The 18,144-nt window shown below is 34.3% G+C and overlaps 2 protein-coding genes and 1 long non-coding RNA gene across 5 annotated transcripts; 2 read left to right on the forward strand and 1 right to left on the reverse strand.

Moving 5' to 3' along the window:
- The first annotated feature begins 866 nt into the window (after positions 1–866).
- Positions 867–6,949, forward strand: LOC105650086 (hyperosmolality-gated Ca2+ permeable channel 1.2). The gene is made up of 12 exons (XM_020685562.3): positions 867–1,294; positions 1,521–1,842; positions 1,948–2,103; positions 2,532–2,667; positions 2,949–3,050; positions 3,208–3,327; positions 3,446–3,526; positions 4,289–4,629; positions 4,712–4,957; positions 5,235–5,559; positions 6,062–6,295; positions 6,436–6,949. Exons 2-12 carry the CDS (start codon positions 1,529–1,531, stop codon positions 6,706–6,708), a joined length of 2,328 nt encoding a protein of 775 aa, XP_020541221.1. The 5' UTR covers positions 867–1,294; positions 1,521–1,528; the 3' UTR covers positions 6,709–6,949.
- Positions 6,950–8,714: 1,765 nt separating this feature from the next.
- On the forward strand, positions 8,715–14,286 carry LOC110008625 (Transcription factor jumonji (jmjC) domain-containing protein). Of its 2 annotated transcripts, none has more exons than XM_020685555.3 (13): positions 8,715–9,120; positions 9,496–10,061; positions 10,193–10,308; positions 10,401–10,500; positions 10,815–10,947; positions 11,031–11,085; positions 11,185–11,881; positions 12,099–12,428; positions 12,866–13,231; positions 13,325–13,373; positions 13,453–13,538; positions 13,744–13,863; positions 13,954–14,286. In XM_020685555.3, the coding sequence occupies exons 2-13, from the start codon at positions 9,501–9,503 to the stop codon at positions 14,077–14,079; spliced, it is 2,739 nt and encodes a 912-aa protein (XP_020541214.1). In that variant the 5' UTR covers positions 8,715–9,120; positions 9,496–9,500; the 3' UTR covers positions 14,080–14,286. The 2 variants fall into 2 exon arrangements, with proteins under 2 accessions (XP_020541214.1, XP_020541213.1); XM_020685554.3 differs by having other exon boundaries at positions 8,717–9,120; positions 13,301–13,373.
- Positions 13,359–17,399, reverse strand: LOC110011079 (uncharacterized). 2 transcript variants are annotated; one of them, XR_002286157.3, is made up of 3 exons: positions 17,235–17,399; positions 14,260–14,348; positions 13,359–13,946 (listed from the first exon to the last, which is right to left on the reverse strand). It is a non-coding gene; the product is annotated as an uncharacterized LOC110011079 (long non-coding RNA). The 2 variants fall into 2 exon arrangements; XR_002286156.3 differs by having other exon boundaries at positions 13,359–13,881; positions 17,235–17,398.
- Positions 17,400–18,144: the final 745 nt, after the last annotated feature.

Here is an 18,144-nt window from a genome sequence, read left to right on the forward strand (position 1 = left end):
TGACTAGTTAAGCAAGCAGTTAATAAATAAAAAACACTAATACAAATATTTTTATTTAATTTGTCTTTTTATTAACAGTTTTTATATTGAATTCTTTATTTGAAGTGTAATAATAATAATATTATTATTATTATTAATGTAGAAACTAATCATACTCTTTACGCTTCCATGTGGATATTAGGTAGTGTTTAAATAATAATAATAATAATTACTATTAAATCTTATGGTAATTTGAAACACTTTGAAATAATTTTAATCATACTATTAATTATTTAGATGCCACATAAATTTTGTTCTTGAAAATTTATTATTTAAATTAATATTAACTTATTTTTTAATACGTGTAAAGGAAATAATAAGTCTTTTTTTTTTTTTTAACAGACCAAGGAATAAAGTAAAAAATTAAAATTTCTTCCTTATATCTGACTCGTGCTTAATTAGTAAAAATTGTCATTATTGTCCAAAAGTCAAAAAACCGCTGCAATAGTACACCGAACAGTCTTTATCTTTGATCCTCTCCGGCGGTCTCCTCCAACTAACATTTGCTGTCATTAATGAGACGCATCCACGCAATATACGCTCTCTCCACGCGGCACCGCTTTACATGTTCGTTGTCACACTCATCGGCTCACCTACTGTTACCCAATCAACTACTTTTCTCCAATTATATTGGTTCGTGTATTCCACTCGCCTTAACACCACGAAAGACACGACTCCTTTTTGGCGCAAAATTCCAGAAACCGATGTAAAGTATCCGTTGATGATCCCACGTGGCATGCTGCCGACAACGGTGGTTATAATAATACCCTTTCGTTAAAAATTAACGGAAAGACCATTTTTTTTTAATTATCTATCTTAGTCAAAAAAAAAAGAAAATCCCAAAAAACGTTCACATCGAAAATAACATTTACAGGGACAAACAAACTCATCACCTTTCCTATCTCTCTCTATCTCTGCAGTCGTAAAATACTCTCTACTGTTTTTGCTTCGCTTATTTAACGATTCCTCTTTCTAGATCTTACTCTTCTGGAGTTGTCATTGCTATTTTCTTTTTCGGTTTTATTATCTAAGTAAAGGCGTGTATGATAGCGTGCCTGCTACTTATCCTCCCACAAGGAACGGAGAATCCTGCTGTTGCTTTTGTTGAGTTAGAAAGCAATCCGAACACTCCCTAATTCAACTTTCAGATTAGCTCAATCTTTTCTCTGCGGCCTTCCTTTTACTTTTCCGTTTTGGGACGAAACTTAAAAGCCATTGCGGTTAGAGCAGGAACATTGAATTTCTAGTCACGGGTGTAAGAATTTTTTCCTCTTGTATCTTAGGCTTTTGCTTTGTGTGGTTTGATTTAGTTTATTGTTGTTTTCAATAGTAAAGTTGTTATCTTTTGATGTAAAGAGTATACTTTTCTCAATTGAAGCTTAGAGATGCTAGAGCCATAGCAGTTATAATTATATGGTAAACGTTTTGAAATTCCATTTTTAGGAAAGCGGTTGCGTTGACATAGTTTTGTTGTTGTGCAGATCTTTAGATGGCGACACTTGGGGATATAGGAGTTTCGGCTGCAGTAAATCTTCTGAGTGCATTTATTTTCCTTTTAGCATTTGCAATTTTAAGGTTGCAGCCCTTCAACGATAGGGTTTACTTCCCAAAATGGTATCTCAAGGGCTTAAGAGAGAGTCCTACGCACTCAGGAGCGTTTGTGAGGAGGTTTGTCAATTTAGATTATAGGGCGTATCTGAGATTTTTAAATTGGATGCCTCAAGCACTAAAAATGCCAGAGCCTGAGCTTATAGAACATGCGGGTTTGGATTCTGCTGTTTACTTGCGCATTTACTTGATTGGGTAAGATAAAGTTAGTTTCTTTAGTTTCTGCAAATGTGTTTTTGGTGTTGAATTACTTGGCACTTAGCTCTTTTGTTTTTATTGTTGTTTCTTTTTATGATGCAGACTAAAGATTTTTGTTCCTATTGCGTTCCTTGCTTGGGCTATCTTGGTTCCAGTTAATTGGACAAATAGTACGTTGGAGTTAGCTAAGCTGAGTAATGTTACTTCCAGTGACATTGACAAGCTTTCAATTTCAAATATCCCACTTGGATCACAAAGGTATGGGTACATCTTCATTGCTACCTTTCAGCTCTCTAGGTGTGGATTCACTATTCACATATTCAGATACTCTAATTGCAACGTTTTACAAAGAATAAAATGTTTATTTTGAATGTTTATTTATTTGTAATGTATTGGACATAAATGTTGGTAATTATGTTTTTCAGTTAAATTCTTTCTGTAAAGTTATATTACCTATCATTGTAGAGATGATACTTAACGTTATATCTTTGTTTGAATGCTTTTTTTTTTAACAAAAAATCATTAAATCTAAATTTTCTTTTCAGCTTAGTTTCTATGTCTTTATTTCTGTTGTTGTCATTTAATGTAACTTATTCATATTATGTATTGCTAACTTTCATAGAGAACCACATTTTAACTTTATGAAACTAAGTACTGTAATAATCTTTCTAGCTTCTGGATTGCAGATTCTGGACACATATAGTGATGGCTTATGCCTTTACTTTTTGGACATGCTATGTGTTAATGAAGGAATATGAGAAAGTAGCTACAATGCGGTTGCAGTTTCTTGCCTCAGAAAGACGTCGTCCAGATCAATTTACAGTAAGAAAGTTATTTTCCTCATCCAGTTACTTTACATTAGGATTATATTTTCATTATTGAGCCTTTTCTACTGTTTCCATTGGAAAATTTGCAATTTTGAAGTGTATGCACTATACAGTTAGACAGGATTTTTTTTTTTTTTTTTTTTTTTTTTGGGAATTCAATAGGTTTACAGGTTACAACCCATCCCTTCAGATTTGAATTGGAGTAGGGTTTTCTTCCCCCCCTTTTGGCATTACTTCTACACACCAAACTTGTATCATGGAATTTACTCTTTACAGGTCCTTGTGAGGAATGTACCACCAGATCCTGATGAATCCGTTAGTGAGCTTGTGGAACACTTTTTTCTGGTCAATCATCCAGATACCTATCTTACGCACCAGGTAGATTCCAGCTTAAACTGAGATGTATTCTTTAAAACTTTTGGAACAGACTATAAAGTTGTTTGATTAATCTATTTGAGGAATCATGAATTTTCAATATAAAAGTAAATACTTTTTTTCTGTTTATCGGTTTTGAAGTTTAGAAAATTTTGTGCAGGTGGTCTATAATGCAAACAAACTAGCCAAATTGGTCAAAAAGAAGAAAAAAATGCAGAACTGGCTTGACTACTACCAACTTAAGTATTCTAGGAATCAATCACATAGGCCTTTCATGAAGGTACTTTACAATGGAGTCTGATCTGATATGTCTTTAGAAACAATTGCCGCACCATCTTTCTTTCATCTAAAAATCTAATTTTTATCTGAGCTTAGTTTTTGAATCCCTTTATTCTCAGACTGGTTTTCTCGGGCTTTGGGGGAAAAAAGTGGATGCAATTGATCACTACACATCGGAGATTGAGAAATTAAGAAAAGAAGTAAGTCCACTGACTGTTTGATTCTGGATCCTATTGTTTGCTTAAGAACACATATCTGGTAATCTATTTGCAGCAGTTAAAATAGTTTATTTAGGATTTGTTTGTATTTTTTTTTTAAGAAAAAAAAAATGGTACACAAACATGATCACATTTATTGTTCCCATATCCTGTGAGACCTCAACGTGGTATGAACTGATTTTTTGGCATCCTCATTTGAGTGGTTGTCTGTGGACTTTAATCTGCCACCTCTATTAATACTGACTAGGTCACTTTGAAAGAAACAAATTTCTTTTGAGATCCATATATACTGCCACATAACATCAATGGGAACTCAATGTTGCCTTTCAGATTTTATTGCCTCCTGTTTGTCATACCAACGTCAACAAGGTAGATTTTTCTACCATGATGGTAATATTATTTACACTTGGCAGGCAGTATTGTCAATTAATATTGAACATATGCATTACAATTGCTCATTGACATACTCTTACTGCTCCATGAGGGAAAGTATTCACTGTTTCTTTAGGTTACTTCTTAGCATATAGAAGAAATTGGGAGATAGAGAGAGAGTGAATCAGTGAAAGATTTGGATCTTCATGATGAAAGATTGATCTAATTATGTCCAGTTATGTACTTGGGTTTCTTGATTATGATTATTGATGCAGCACATAATTAAGCTTGCCATTTTTTTTTTTTTTTGTGACTATTTTTTTTACCACCAAAGCTCTAATTTGAGATCATGAATGGCCTCCTACATTTCAGATAGCAGAAGAGAAGGAAAGGGTAAAAAAGGATCCAAAGGTTATCATGCCGGCAGCATTTGTTTCATTCAAAAGTCGATGGGGTGCAGCTGTTTGTGCACAAACTCAACAATCAAGAAATCCAACTTTGTGGTTAACAGAGTGGGCTCCGGAGCCACGTGATGTGTATTGGCAAAATCTAGCCATACCATATGTTGAGCTCACAATTAGGAGGTTGATAATGGGTGTTGCTTTCTTTTTCCTTACCTTCTTTTTTATGATCCCAATTGGATTTGTGCAAGTTCTTGCAAACATTGAGGGAATTGAGAAAGCTGCCCCCTTTCTGAAGCCTGTTATTGAAATGTTAGTGATCCTCAAAGACCTCTTCAGTTGACAACAAGATTTCATTGCCATAACTACTAATTTTTCATGATTTATAATGCAGAAAATTTATTAAATCATTTCTCCAAGGTTTTCTTCCTGGTATTGTATTGAAGCTTTTCCTGATCTTCCTGCCAACAATATTGATGATTATGTCTAAATTCGAAGGATTCACATCTCTGTCATCCCTTGAAAGGAGATCAGCAGCACGATATTATTTTTTCAACATTGTGAATGTGTTCCTGGGGAGCATAATTGCTGGAACTGCATTTGAACAACTGAAATCTTTTATGAAGCAGTCTGCTAATGAGTATGTTATAATTTTGCAAACGAATAATCATATATTTTTTCAATGTTTCTTCTGCATAGTGAATCATTATTATCAGCTTATTATTCTTCCATGAAACTGCTGGGCATTGTTAACCACCTCAATTAGCACTATGAATTCTCCCTCGGCTGGTACAACAGAAAAGATGTGGCCCACAGCTTGTGTGGAACTAAAAATAATTGAAAATGTTTTTTCATGTTGTCTTTTGCACTTTTAGTGATGATTCCTGTTATGATCTCTTCATTTATGCATTTCGCAGCATTCCCAAGACAATTGGTGTTGCTATTCCAATGAAAGCAACTTTCTTCATAACCTACATAATGGTTGATGGATGGGCTGGAATAGCTGGAGAAGTTTTAATGTTGAAACCACTAATACTCTTCCATCTGAAGAATTTCTTCCTGGTGAAGACTGAAAAGGATAGAGAAGAGGCAATGGATCCCGGAAGTCTTGGTTTCAACACTGGAGAACCGCGTATACAATTCTATTTTCTGTTAGGCCTTGTATATGCGACAGTAACACCGGCTCTCCTCCCATTCATAATAGTGTTCTTTGGCTTTGCTTATGTTGTGTTCCGTCATCAGGTAAAAGCATGACCTTTTAGTTACATAATGTTCAATATAAAAAACAATTTCAATTGCACATATAGTCTTTGTTTAATCCTGTATAGAAAAATTTATGTTGCAAACATGTCGTTGCCATTAGGAAAGGAAAGCAAATTTTAGGGAAATTGTAAAACAAATACTTCACCACCGATCAGATTCTACATGTTGCTTCTGCTGAGGATAAGCTTGAAATCTCTCTGCATTTTTTTTTTATTTTTTTATGTTGGGGTGGTGCCCAGCCCTTAAGGGCATAGTTCATGCTCTCCACCTCGGGTCCATGCAAATGCCCCCTCCACATGGACTGGGCAAATCTCCAGTACACATGGGGTTACGGTCAATGTGCATTGGCTGGGACCACCAAAAGTTTGTCCAGTGTGGTTTCTAATTAGGCTAACCCTTTGAGGGTAAACTTGGATTTAAGGACACCTTAAATCTCTTTCCTTTGGTTTCACGTCTTTAACCATTTATGTAAAAATTGCAGATCATAAATGTTTACAATCAAGAATATGAGAGTGCAGCAGCATACTGGCCTGATGTACATGGACGTGTAGTCACTGCACTGATAATCTCACAGGTGCTTATGATTGGACTGTTGAGCACGAAACGTGCTGCCCTGTCAACACCATTTCTGATCGCCCTTCCTATACTCACGATATGGTTCCATAGGTTCTGCAAAGGTCGCTATGAACCTGCTTTTGTCAAATATCCGTTGCAGGTGTGTTCTTGCTATTGCATAATTGATGCTTTCTTATGTTTTATACTGAACCAAGTATACATTGCTGTCAAGTAAACCTTCACGGGTAATTCACTAAATATGATAGTCACCATAGTCCTTTGTTTATTGTTGGCTTTCAGGAGGCGATGATGAGAGATACCCTGGAACGTGCAAGGGAACCAAACCTGAATTTGAAAGGATATCTTCAAAATGCATATGCACATCCAGTTTTCAAAGAAGCTGATGATGGGGATGAAGATGAAGACGAGATATTAAGTGAAAAGTTAGAAAGTGAGAGCGTGCTAGTCCCCACAAAACGTCAATCGCGAAGAAATACACCTGCGCCAAGCAGAATAAGTGGTGCTTCCTCACCCTCACTGACTGAGGCTATCAAGAAACATCCAGAGCCTTAACTCTCAAATGTGGGACATAAAAATCGTGTTGTGTATATCTGGCTGGTTGCAACACTTGCTCACACTAGCCACTGTAAATTAAACGGAGAAGGGTATTGTTTGTTGTATAGGAGGGAGAAAGAGAGAAAAGGGACCTTCAAATATTCCAACAAAAAGTGGAATCTTTGCATTGAACCAGTGTGTGGATTCCTTTATTATAGTATAAATGATTTAAAAAAAAAAAAAAACATTTTTGAGTGCATTTGTCGTATTAATGTTCATATTAAAGCAAATAAAAAATATATTAATTTTAATATTACTTATATTTATATTTCATGAAATATAAACACACTCTAATTAAAAATTTTCTCTACATAAAAAATAATAGAAAGTAATTCTTAACATGGGTTTGTTGGTTAAAAATGGTATTATGAGTTAGTACTTCTAATAAGGAGAAGTACGAGGTAATCTTTCCATTAAAAGACAAACCATGGGCGCCCTACGATACACATCCACAGATAAACCTTATTTATTACGGTAATCCTGACCGTCATTTCATTTTCAATTACCACTTTCCTATCTTTCATATTCAGATTTCTTGGAGCAGCGACTGGTGGTCTTTCAACTGAACACTATTCAGTATTCACAAACAAGGCTATCAGGGATTCGCCGACCGGAAGTTCAAGAATCACACTCGTAAGGTTAACTTTTATTTAGAGTTAGTAAAATCTTTTTTTTTTTGACTAACCATTCATCTCTTCGTTCTTTCTTTCCTTTTTTTAAACAAAAAAAATCCTTCAATCTCTCATTAACTTCTTGATATGTATAATGCTTCTTAAAGATACAACTATTTTTATATATATATATTTTTTGTTTTAATATGTTATATAAATAAAAATAAATTATTAAATTTTTTATAATAATATTTAATAATCATATCGTAATAAAATAATTATGAACAAATATTAATAATTACGAATAAATGTAAAAAATTTTAACAGTTTTTCCCATAAATATTCTTAATTCTTAATAAATATCGCAAATTATAGGTCAATTTTCTTTTTAAAAGTAAAATTAATTCTTAATTTAAAAAATATAGTCAATTTAATATAATCCTGCTATGAATAATTTATAGATTTAGTGACTATTCTTTTTGTGTAGAAAGAGTTATAGAATATCAAGATGTTTTGGAAAATGTAGTAAAATTAATTGTTCAAATTTATTTTTCTTAATTTTTGTGAAGGTAGAATTAAGGCTATTTTTATGAGAAAAAAGAATAATTCAAAAAATAATTTATATAAAGTTAATTAGTCTCGTCCATCTCATAAAAATAGATGGAGTTTGGATTTCAGGTGGGGAGAAAGTTTAAAACTTTTAGTGTTTTTACTGTTACACTCCGATTCTAACCAAAGAGAAATTATGTTTTGGATCAAGTCAATTTCATCTAGTATGTGGAATGGATAACTTCCCAGGAGGTCACCATTTTAGAATTCCTTCAAATGAAGACGTTTAACCCTGGAGTTTTTCAAGCTCTTTAAGTAATTTCATCAAAAAAATGCATTTGATGATTAATTTTACCTTTTCGATATATGATTTGATTCATTACTGTGTTTCGCATTTCTCTATTCATAGCAAATCTATCATTTTAGAAATTAGCTAAAAGCTTTGCTCTATCTGCCTTCTTAGAATCGTTTTACTGCATAAACAGACAATTAATATCTAGAAGTAATGACTAGTAAAATATAAACAAGTAACAGCTAGTAAAAATATAAATAATTAACGGCTAATACTAGCTATTAAAATAGAAATTGTTATATAAACAGATTTAATAAGTAATTAAGAGCTAATAAAATAACTAATAGTAAAATAATTAACAACTACTAACCACTAACAGATAGCTATTAAAATAGAAATACTAAATAGTTAATATCCAATCGAACCAAACTCCCAATCGGAATCGGTGATATGGAGTGTCGAACCGGACAGAAGGAGAAAGCAAAGGAAGAGATTCTACATGATCTACCGGTTCTCAGCTGTCAGTCTTGCGACTCAAGTAGCAAATGAAAAGATACCGTGGAGAAGATTGCATAACGCGATTTCCTATCAGATTCGGATTGATAATTAATGTTGCGGGCCCAAAAAAGCCCCGTAGCCTATTCGAAACAAAGCGGTGCAGTAAATCCGCGCTTCTATTCTTTTTACTATAAATACATAACGCTCATCTCCCCAGTCCTCTTGACAATTGACATCCGATTCTCAAATCGTTAATATTCACGGTCATCGTTCTCTCCTCCCGTTTTCCTTCTTCCTAATTCCTATTGGATTCTCGATAAGCGCAAACACCAGACCATCGCTCTCTCCCGAATTATACAAATAGCTATCTGCAATATCAAAGAATTACGTTGATTTCAATCTCAATTTCGACAGATAAAGGTATGATTGTTTTTTGCGCTAACACATTATATCAGTTTATTTTGAAATTGTGTTTTTTCGATTTAGAATCTGAATCTGATTGCTATTTGATCGGTTATATTTAAATTGGGATACATTTTGATTGTTCTATCGTTTTCTCTGAGTTGACCTGAGTCAAGTCAACTTCACTTCACTACCTGTTAATATTGACTACAGAGCTTTTTATTTGTTTGTTTATTTGCTTGGAGTGCAATGTGCTTCCTGTTTGTTTTTAACCTGTTAAAAGCATGGTTCCGTCGTTGGTGAAAGAAGAATAATGCAATTTGAATTTTCTTCCGCTTTGCGGTAGATCAATTCTGTATATTGGCACTCAATCTTGCATCTTTCCTATTGCAGCTGTTATGATGGCTGCAGCAATTGCTAAGAGGGACCGGTTTGGCCACCATAATGATCATAAAACGCGGGGAATGGGAAAACCCGTGCTCACACCGAAGAGACTAGATGCGAAAACTCTGCAGGGTAGAATTAATAAGAGAATATGGAAAGAAGCACAAAATGATGATGATGAGTGGTCACCCGTACCGAGAAAAAGAACTTCAGCTTCATCCAAGAAAGTAAGGTTGACTCCTGATTTTGATTTCTCAAAGGGCAGCGGCATTCCAAAGAAGCGGCGGAGTGCCTTAAATAAGAGTAGTAGTTTTGTAGTTATAGATGTAGAGGATGATTCAGAAGAGGAAGTCTTAGAGCAACTGTGTATTGTAAATCTGAGACAAAGCAAAAGACGCAGAATTTCAAATAGGGAAGTAAGTAAAAGAAATACCAGGGATACAAAGGAGGAGAGTGTAGATTTTGCAAATGCTTCTTCCTGTACTTCATCCTCTCTGTCAACTTCTACGTCAGCTGCTTCAGCTATAAAGAGTGAAGACAGCAGCAACAGCACATGTGCAATGAGAAATGTGAAGGTAATTGGCTAAACATTGTTTATCTGCTACAGTGGAACTATTATAGTATTATTTTTCCCTTCACATTGAAGGGTCTCTTTCTTTATTAACTTTTGTAACTGAAGGATGTTAATTTTTCTTGCTTCAAGCAGGCCAAAATAGAAGCACGCCCAAAGTGTCATCAGTGCATGAAAAATGAAAGAAAAGTTGTTGTCCCTTGCAGGAAGTGTAAAAGCAAAATGTATTGTATACAATGTATCAAGCACTGGTAATTTTTTGGTCCAGAATCTGTGACATTGTTTTGTTTAATTACCTCTGAGTCTTTTTGCTTAATACACATTTCTATTGTGTTGTATGTAGGTATCCAGAGATGACAGAAGAAGAAATTGCAGAACAATGTCCATTTTGTCGTCGAAATTGCAACTGCAATGTGTGTCTGCATTCCAGTGGGTTGATTAAGGTTTGTTTCCATCCTGTCCCCCAACTACTCAATCCTTTGTTAGGATGTTAATGATGAAGTAAAAGGTCCATAGATTAGTTAACCCAGTTAATTGTGGAAAACAAGGAAGAAGTTACTCTTATATGCTATTAGAAGGGTGCCCTCCTTTTAGGTTATCTGTTTCACAAGACCACCCCTACTAGTATACTACATCAATTCCTCCATACTGTTTATCTCTTTGGTTTTCTGCTTTCTTTCCAATATATATAAGCAGAATCTGTTCCATCTTGGCATAATCTGCTTTCTAACTAGTGCATAATATTCCTCACTTTCAGACATCAAATCGGGAAATCACTAACAGTGAAAAGGTTCAGCATCTAGAATATTTGATCAAGTTACTGCTTCCATTTCTGGAAAAAATCTGTGAAGAACAAACGCTAGAGTTGCAAATTGAGGCTAGCATTCTTGGTACCTTCTGTTTCCTTTTTTATTCTGGTGTGAGTTTACATGTTTAAATTTCATTTCTGCTAATTATGGTGTTTTATAACCAGGTTCCGTACCTGAGGTAGCTGAGATCTTCTGTAACAACGATGAGCGTGTCTTTTGGTAAGCCTCCTTCATTCTGTCTCGAACTTGGAGATGAAGTTTTTGTCTTTTGATTGAACTTTAATCTTATTGTCTGCAATTTTATTGTTCTTGGAGCAGCAACCATTGTGCAACTTCTATTGTTGACTTCCACCGCAGCTGTCCAAAATGCATTTATGAATTGTGTCTCCATTGTTGTCAAGAACTTCGTGAAGGAAGTTTGTCAAGCCGTGATGAAATAAAGTTTCAATATGTAAACCGAGGATCTGATTATATGCATGGTGGAGATCAATTGCCTGGTGGTTTTGAAAATCCTGAGGATCGAAGTGAACCACCAACTTTCCAGTGGAATGCCAATTGTGATGGTAGTATTTCTTGTGCCCCAAAAGAAATGGGTGGTTGTGGTGATTGTTTGTTGGAGCTAAAGCGTATCCTTCCAGTGGGATGGATTTCAGAGTTGAAAAAAGAGGCGGGTGATTTATTGGGTTTCTTTGACACTGAAAAGAATAATTTGACTTGCAAATATTCTGAAGCAGGGGAAGAGATGTTGTTGAGAGCAGCTTACAGAGAAGGATCTGAGGATAATTACTTGTATTGCCCACCTTTCAGTGACATTCAAGAGGATGTAGGGCTTTTTCACTTTCAAAAGCATTGGGTTAGAGGTGAACCTGTTATTGTTCGTGATGCACTGGAAAAAACAACTCGTTTGAGCTGGGAGCCAATGGTCATGTGGCGTGCATTATGTGAAAATGTGGATTTAGAGACAAGTGCTAAGATGTCTGAAGTGAAGGCCATTGATTGCCTGGCTAGTTGTGAGGTTAGCACCACTATCTTTCCTGGCATTTATTTTTCATCCAAAACATAGGATCTCATGATTGAGGAATATCATCTGGTTTGCTTTTGTTAGTTATATTAAAGGAGATAAAATTTCTTCTGCTGATGTATTCAGAAATACATTTTTCTTCTTGTGAACTTGTTTTCTTTGCCCTTCTAATTAGTGTTCTAATGATTTCTGATTTTGTCAAAATATTCAGGTGGAAATTAATGCTCGACAATTTTTCAAGGGCTATATAGAAGGGAGAAGATATAAAAATTTTTGGCCTGAGATGCTGAAGCTGAAGGATTGGCCACCGTCCGATAAGTTTGAGGACCTTTTGCCACGCCACTGTGATGAGTTTATCAGCGCATTACCTTTCCAAGAATACAGTGACCCCAAGGCTGGCATCCTTAACTTAGCCGTTAAATTTCCGCCAGGGCTACTCAAACCAGACCTGGGTCCAAAAACTTACATTGCTTATGGAACAACAGAAGAGCTTGGAAGAGGGGACTCTGTGACCAATCTTCATTGTGATATGTCAGATGCGGTAAGCCTAAAATATCACTTATGTTATTTAGTATGTCGTGCAGATAAATGCGCGAGTGTTAAAGTTTTATGGTACACTGGCTGTTTTAAAGTTAATATCAATGATTCATTTTGGGCAGGTGTTTACAAAAATAAACTATTATTTCAAATGATCCGCAATTTGTACTCTCTTTTTTCTCTGGGAGGAGGGAGAAAAGAGGGGGGCGAGGGTGGGGGGGTGGGGAAGGGTTGAGGAACTGTTTCTTTCAACTGTCAAGTCACATTACGGTGACAAGTGGTGGCTTTGCGATGCCAGTTGTTAAGCATATTTTAGCTTGCCAAACTGCTAGTTTGGTCGGTGATGATACGGAATGTCTGTAAAAGGGTTGTTGATTTCTTTCTATTACAATCTATTGTCTTTTTCACACTTCTAAAGGTGTAAGATATCAATTTATTCAGGTGAATATTTTGACACATACTGCGGAGGTGGCTTTAAGCGAAGAACAGCAAACTGCCATTCAGAAGCTGAAAAGGAAACATAGGGAACAAGATGAGAAAGAACGTCAAGAGCTACATGAAGTAGTTGAGTGCTGTAGAAACTGGAAAGAGAAGGACGTATTGGAAGCTACTGAGCTAGATATGGAGATTTCAGACAATAAGCTAAGAGAAGAGACAGAACCTGGTTTGATTGCTAGAGTGGAATTAGAGGAGACATGTGGTGCATTGTGGGATATTTTCAGAAGAGAGGATGTCCCGAAGTTAGAAACATATCTAAGAAAGCACTCAAAGGAATTTAGGCACACATACTGTTGTCCAGTGGAACAGGTATATGTTGCATTTAAATCTTTAGTTTTCCAGACTAGTCATCTGTGATTTACTTTTACTTATTAACAGGTTGCCCATCCAATTCATGATCAGTGTTTTTATTTAACTTCGGAGCATAAAAAGAAGCTGAAAGAGGAATTCGGTTAGTATATTATAATTCAACTTTTCTTTTACAACTTACTTTGTGGCAATCACTGATTCACTTGATTCATTTCATATAGAAGTTGAACCTTGGTCATTTGGACAGAGAGTTGGAGAAGCCGTATTTATCCCTGCTGGTTGCCCACATCAAGTTAGGAATCTCAAGGTAAATCTTCGGGAAGTTATTTTCAATCTTTCTTTCAAACTGGTTGTCAGCTTTTTTATGCTAGTACTTCAATGGCAGAAGAGATTATGATTAATGAAAACTACTACATTTTGCTTTTCTCTTTTAAGAAAATAAATAAGCAATCTAGCATTATATAATAGGTAAGTTACTTATAATAAGGCCTTTCTTTTTGCAAAACAAACAGTCATGTACGAAAGTTGCAGTAGATTTTGTCTCTCCTGAAAATCTCCATGAGTGCTTTCGCTTAACTGAGGAGTTTCGGCAGCTTCCAAAGAATCACAAGGCTAGAGAAGACAAACTTGAGGTAACTCTTGCCTCCATTCTGCCATAATCGTAATCTTATCAGTTAATTTTTGCTTCTGTAACTAATAGACTCCTGTTTTCCTTCTGTCAGGTCAAGAAAATGATTATATATGCAATTGAACATGCAGTAAAAGATTTGAAAGAGCTAATATTATCCAGCGGCGATGAGTTTACTTCAAGCAGAGCAGAAAACAGTAGAAGATTTGAAAGAGCTTAGAGCTAATATTATTCAGCAATGAAAGCAGCAGCTAGAGAAAACACCACTAATTGTTTTTTTTTTTCAAATTTTGAACTAATTGTTAACTCCCTTTGATAGGAATTAATGCCAGTCTAGGTCAATTCTTTGGCAGCTTGTAACAGGTAGCAATTTTTTTGAGAGATATAAAAGAAAGTATACCTTGATATTAGGGAGTAAATTTGCCAATCCATGAGCTCAGCTTTGCTTGAGAACTGACCAGGTGCCAGACTGATGGGTTATAATTTTGGCTAGTCCATTAAAAAAAAAAAAAAAAAAAAAAGTCAATATCGTACTAATGAAATAAAATAAAATCAAATTAATGGTCAAATTTACGGAAACTAAGTGGCATTAAGACAAGAAGTTTAGTGTAGATATGCCTAAATAAAGATAAAGTGCTATTTTGATTCTCTAAACCAAAAAAGTGTTGGTACCTATTTCACTCTATGCTCAATTCCTTGGAATATGCTTCTTACACTCCAAATGATTCCACACTTTCAAGTTTCCACTTCGACCACTTACATCTTTCATCATTCTACTCCTCAATTTGACCCAAAAATAATTTCGTTGTCACCTATAAAGTTACATTTCACTAATGATTACCATTATAAGCTCGCTTAACTATTATGTTATATGTTAAATCTAAAAGTAAATATTTATGACTTTGCTCCTTCACAAAATCATGATAACTTTGTAAAAGCATTTAACCTATATAAACCCACATGTAATGGGTTAAGGACAGGACACACTCCTACAATGGGTGTGTGATTTGAAGGATAAACCCACTCCCCAATGGGTGTGAATGAAATAATAACATGTAGTATCGCAAATAATTATCGTTTAATGTTGTTACACAGAGATTAAGAAAGCATGTCCACAAATATTTATAGTTTAAGGTTTTTGCATAGCAGCAAGAAAATCTTTCCACATATAAGTTTAAGGTTGTTGCTTTCTAACATTCGTACAAATACTTGTAGTTTAAGGTTGTTGCATAATGACTAATGAAATCAAAAAACAGCAAAATTCTAAGCAAATACTTTTATACATACTTCTTAATTTCTTCAATTATAACAAAATATTCATTTCCCTTATACCTAATTATTACTCCAATCTCACTGGGGATAAATTTGAAAAAAGATTCCTTTTTTTAGTATTGCAAGAGAGTGGATTTATACATACACTTACCACTAGGCTATAGCCTAATGTAGGGGTGGCCACGGTTCCGGTTTCAAAAAAATTAGAACCAGAACCGAACCGAAAATTTCCAGTTCCGGTACGTTTTCAAAACCGACGGTTCCAATCGGTTTTCCGGCAAATCGCATAATTTTAAATTTTAAATTTTGAAGACCGATTTTCAAAATTTAATAAATTTGTCAAAGTTATTTCTAAAAAAAATTCACCTAAAACATTAAAAAATGCTTCAATTAAATTTATTTTTTTAAAGACTTGAACAACAACAAAGAAACGCAAACCCAACCAACCCATTAGGGAAAAAGGAATTAACAAGAAAATAAAAAGATGATCCAAACCATTACCACTTGATATAATTGATAAAAATAAAAAAATAAAGAAGAAGAAGAACTGCATAAGCAAAAGACGTGGAGGTAAAAAAGAAAAAGACTTTACCTACCTCTTAGTTCGGTGGTGGGTTTGAAGGGGAAGCCTATGGCTCTTTGATTTTCTTGATAGTGTAAAGAAAATCACAACAAAATTAAAAAAAAAAAAAAGACTGACAATTTATAACGGCTAGAGCCGTCGGTTCAAATCGGTTTGAATTGGCTGTTCCATCCGGTTCCGACCGGTTTGTGGAACCGCCGGTTTGCGGTTCCAACAAAACTTGAACCCCACCGGTTCTGATTCCCGCCGGTTCCGATTCCCGGAACCGTAATATGGCCACCCCTAGCCTAATGGTACTACTCTTGAATAAATATTCTTAACTTATAGACAAAAAAATTACTCTACCACTAAGCTATTGGTAGGTTTGTACATGCACTTGCTACTAGAATGCAGCTAGTGGTACTATATGCACTTGTTAGTGGACTGCAGCCTAGTGGTACTATATACAAGTTTGTATATGCACTTATTACTAGATTATTATAAACAATAATTACTCTACCACTTGGTAGATTTGTAAATGCACTCGCCAATAGACTATGGTCTAGTGGTGCTACTCCTAAATAAATATTCTAACATATATATATATTGTACATGCACTTACCATCATAGTATAGTCTAGTGGTGCTACTCCTAAATAAATAGTCTTAACATATATTAAGGACAAAAGAATTACTCTACGAGGCATGTTTATTAACATACAACATATATTTATAGATAAAAGAATTCTCCTATCACGAATTATTTTTAAATAAAAAGAGTTTGAATCAATTTTTTCTATAGTCCTAGGGGTGCTAGGCTTAAATAAATATTCTTAACATACAACATATATTTATAGATAAAAGAATCCCGCTATCACTAACTTATATTTATTAATAAAAAGAGTTTGAATCAATTTTTTTTATTGTTTAAATAGAGAAAACCTTGCCTCAAACAAATAATTAAATATTTAGTAAAACTAACATTTTATCCAAATCCTATATAATATGCATAAAAAAGAAACCTTACTCCTTAATCAATACAACTAAGTTAAAAAATAATGGTGGAAACTAAAGTAAAGAATTTAAAAAGATAAGATTGAGATATTAGTATCCATTTACTAAATGAGTTGTGTTATATAATAATATTAATGTTTTGGCAATCTAGATTTGCAATATTCAAAACTTTAAAAATTAGAATTCAAAAAAAAAAAAAAAATCTAAACAATAATTGTTCAAAAGTCAAAAAAATTTATAAAAACTAAAAAGAAAAATACAAGTTTCAAAAAAACTCTAGAGTAAAATTTTTAAAATGATCAATCATAATTGGAATCAATAGTTTTCTACAGGAATATATATATATATATATATATATATAGAGTAGAGAATTCAAAGTCAAACAAAATTTTATTGTGCAACCATAGGAAGATTGAAGATGAAAACTAAGCTAATTGATGGGTAGAACTTGAAGTAATTCAATTGATGAAAGCACAAAAGTTAGAACACATACATGTATACACATATCCATGTTATGATGTAACTCACCTTGCTATGTATAGCTCATATCATAAGTCATACATCTTTCTCCCAGGCTTCCAGCCTCTAGATCTGATAAGCATCTATTCATCTTCTTTTGATCTTTTGATTTTGTGAAGAAAGACTCAAATCAAATGTTTTTCTTAACCCACCGTGCACCCTCAAGTCTAAGTTATCCTTTTATAGGGGAAATTTTGCGGCTAGGGCTACAATTGTTACATACGAAATGGCAAATTTGCCCCTCTTCATATATAAATGAAAAAAGTTCGGATGTGACTGTTGGCCTCCTATTTATATTGAATGGCTGTTGAGCTGCTTTTATTCCTTCACGATAAACAAATTATAAAGGTAAAAATCTTCACTGCGCCCCACACTTCTCTGAAGATGAAAACATGATAGTCCTTGCTGGATCATCTTTCCTTTCTCACTTCAAAATTAAGCATCTTTATATCGATTTCAAAAAAAATTTAAGCATCTTTGTTCCTCCGTGATTCAAACACAAAAAATTCCAATTTGAAGGTTTCCTTGTCTTTTCGAGCTGGTAATGCAAAATATACTTCGTGTTTAAATTCTTTATATTTGTCATAAGTAATTAGTTTATACACGAAAGTTCTCGCTTTAAAGCTTTTGTTGTCTTTTAGAATTGGTAGTGCCTAGTGTAAGTTGTCTTTCGTGTTTAAATTCTTTGTATTTATCATAAGCAATTAGTTTATGTATAGAAGATTCCCACTTAGAAGCTTTCATTGTCTTTTGGAGATGGTATGCAAGTTGCGGTTCTCATTTGTGTTTGTTGTAAGCAATTAGTTTATGTATAGAATATTCCACTTTAAAGATTTAGGAAGAGATTGTATTGTAAGTTGTTCTGCAATAATTAGGTGTAAGTTGGTGTCCCTACAACATACAAACTCCATTTGTGAGG

The sequence above is a fragment of the Jatropha curcas genome, chromosome 11 (genome assembly GCF_041381405.1).
Source record: "Jatropha curcas cultivar XTBG-Jc1 chromosome 11, XTBG_Jcur_1.0, whole genome shotgun sequence".
Classification (NCBI taxonomy): domain Eukaryota; kingdom Viridiplantae; phylum Streptophyta; class Magnoliopsida; order Malpighiales; family Euphorbiaceae; genus Jatropha; species Jatropha curcas.

Coding starts and splice junctions, on each gene's coding strand:
- LOC105650086 (XM_020685562.3), top strand. CDS start 1,529: ATGGCGACACTTGGGGATATAGGAGTTTCGGCTGCAGTAAATCTTCTG. Junction 2,668..2,948: donor GTCGTCCAGATCAATTTACA/GTAAGAAAGTTA, acceptor TACTCTTTACAG/GTCCTTGTGAGGAATGTACC. Junction 3,051..3,207: donor ATACCTATCTTACGCACCAG/GTAGATTCCAGC, acceptor AATTTTGTGCAG/GTGGTCTATAATGCAAACAA.
- LOC110008625 (XM_020685554.3), top strand. CDS start 9,501: ATGATGGCTGCAGCAATTGCTAAGAGGGACCGGTTTGGCCACCATAAT. Junction 10,309..10,400: donor ATACAATGTATCAAGCACTG/GTAATTTTTTGG, acceptor TGTTGTATGTAG/GTATCCAGAGATGACAGAAG. Junction 10,501..10,814: donor ATTCCAGTGGGTTGATTAAG/GTTTGTTTCCAT, acceptor CCTCACTTTCAG/ACATCAAATCGGGAAATCAC.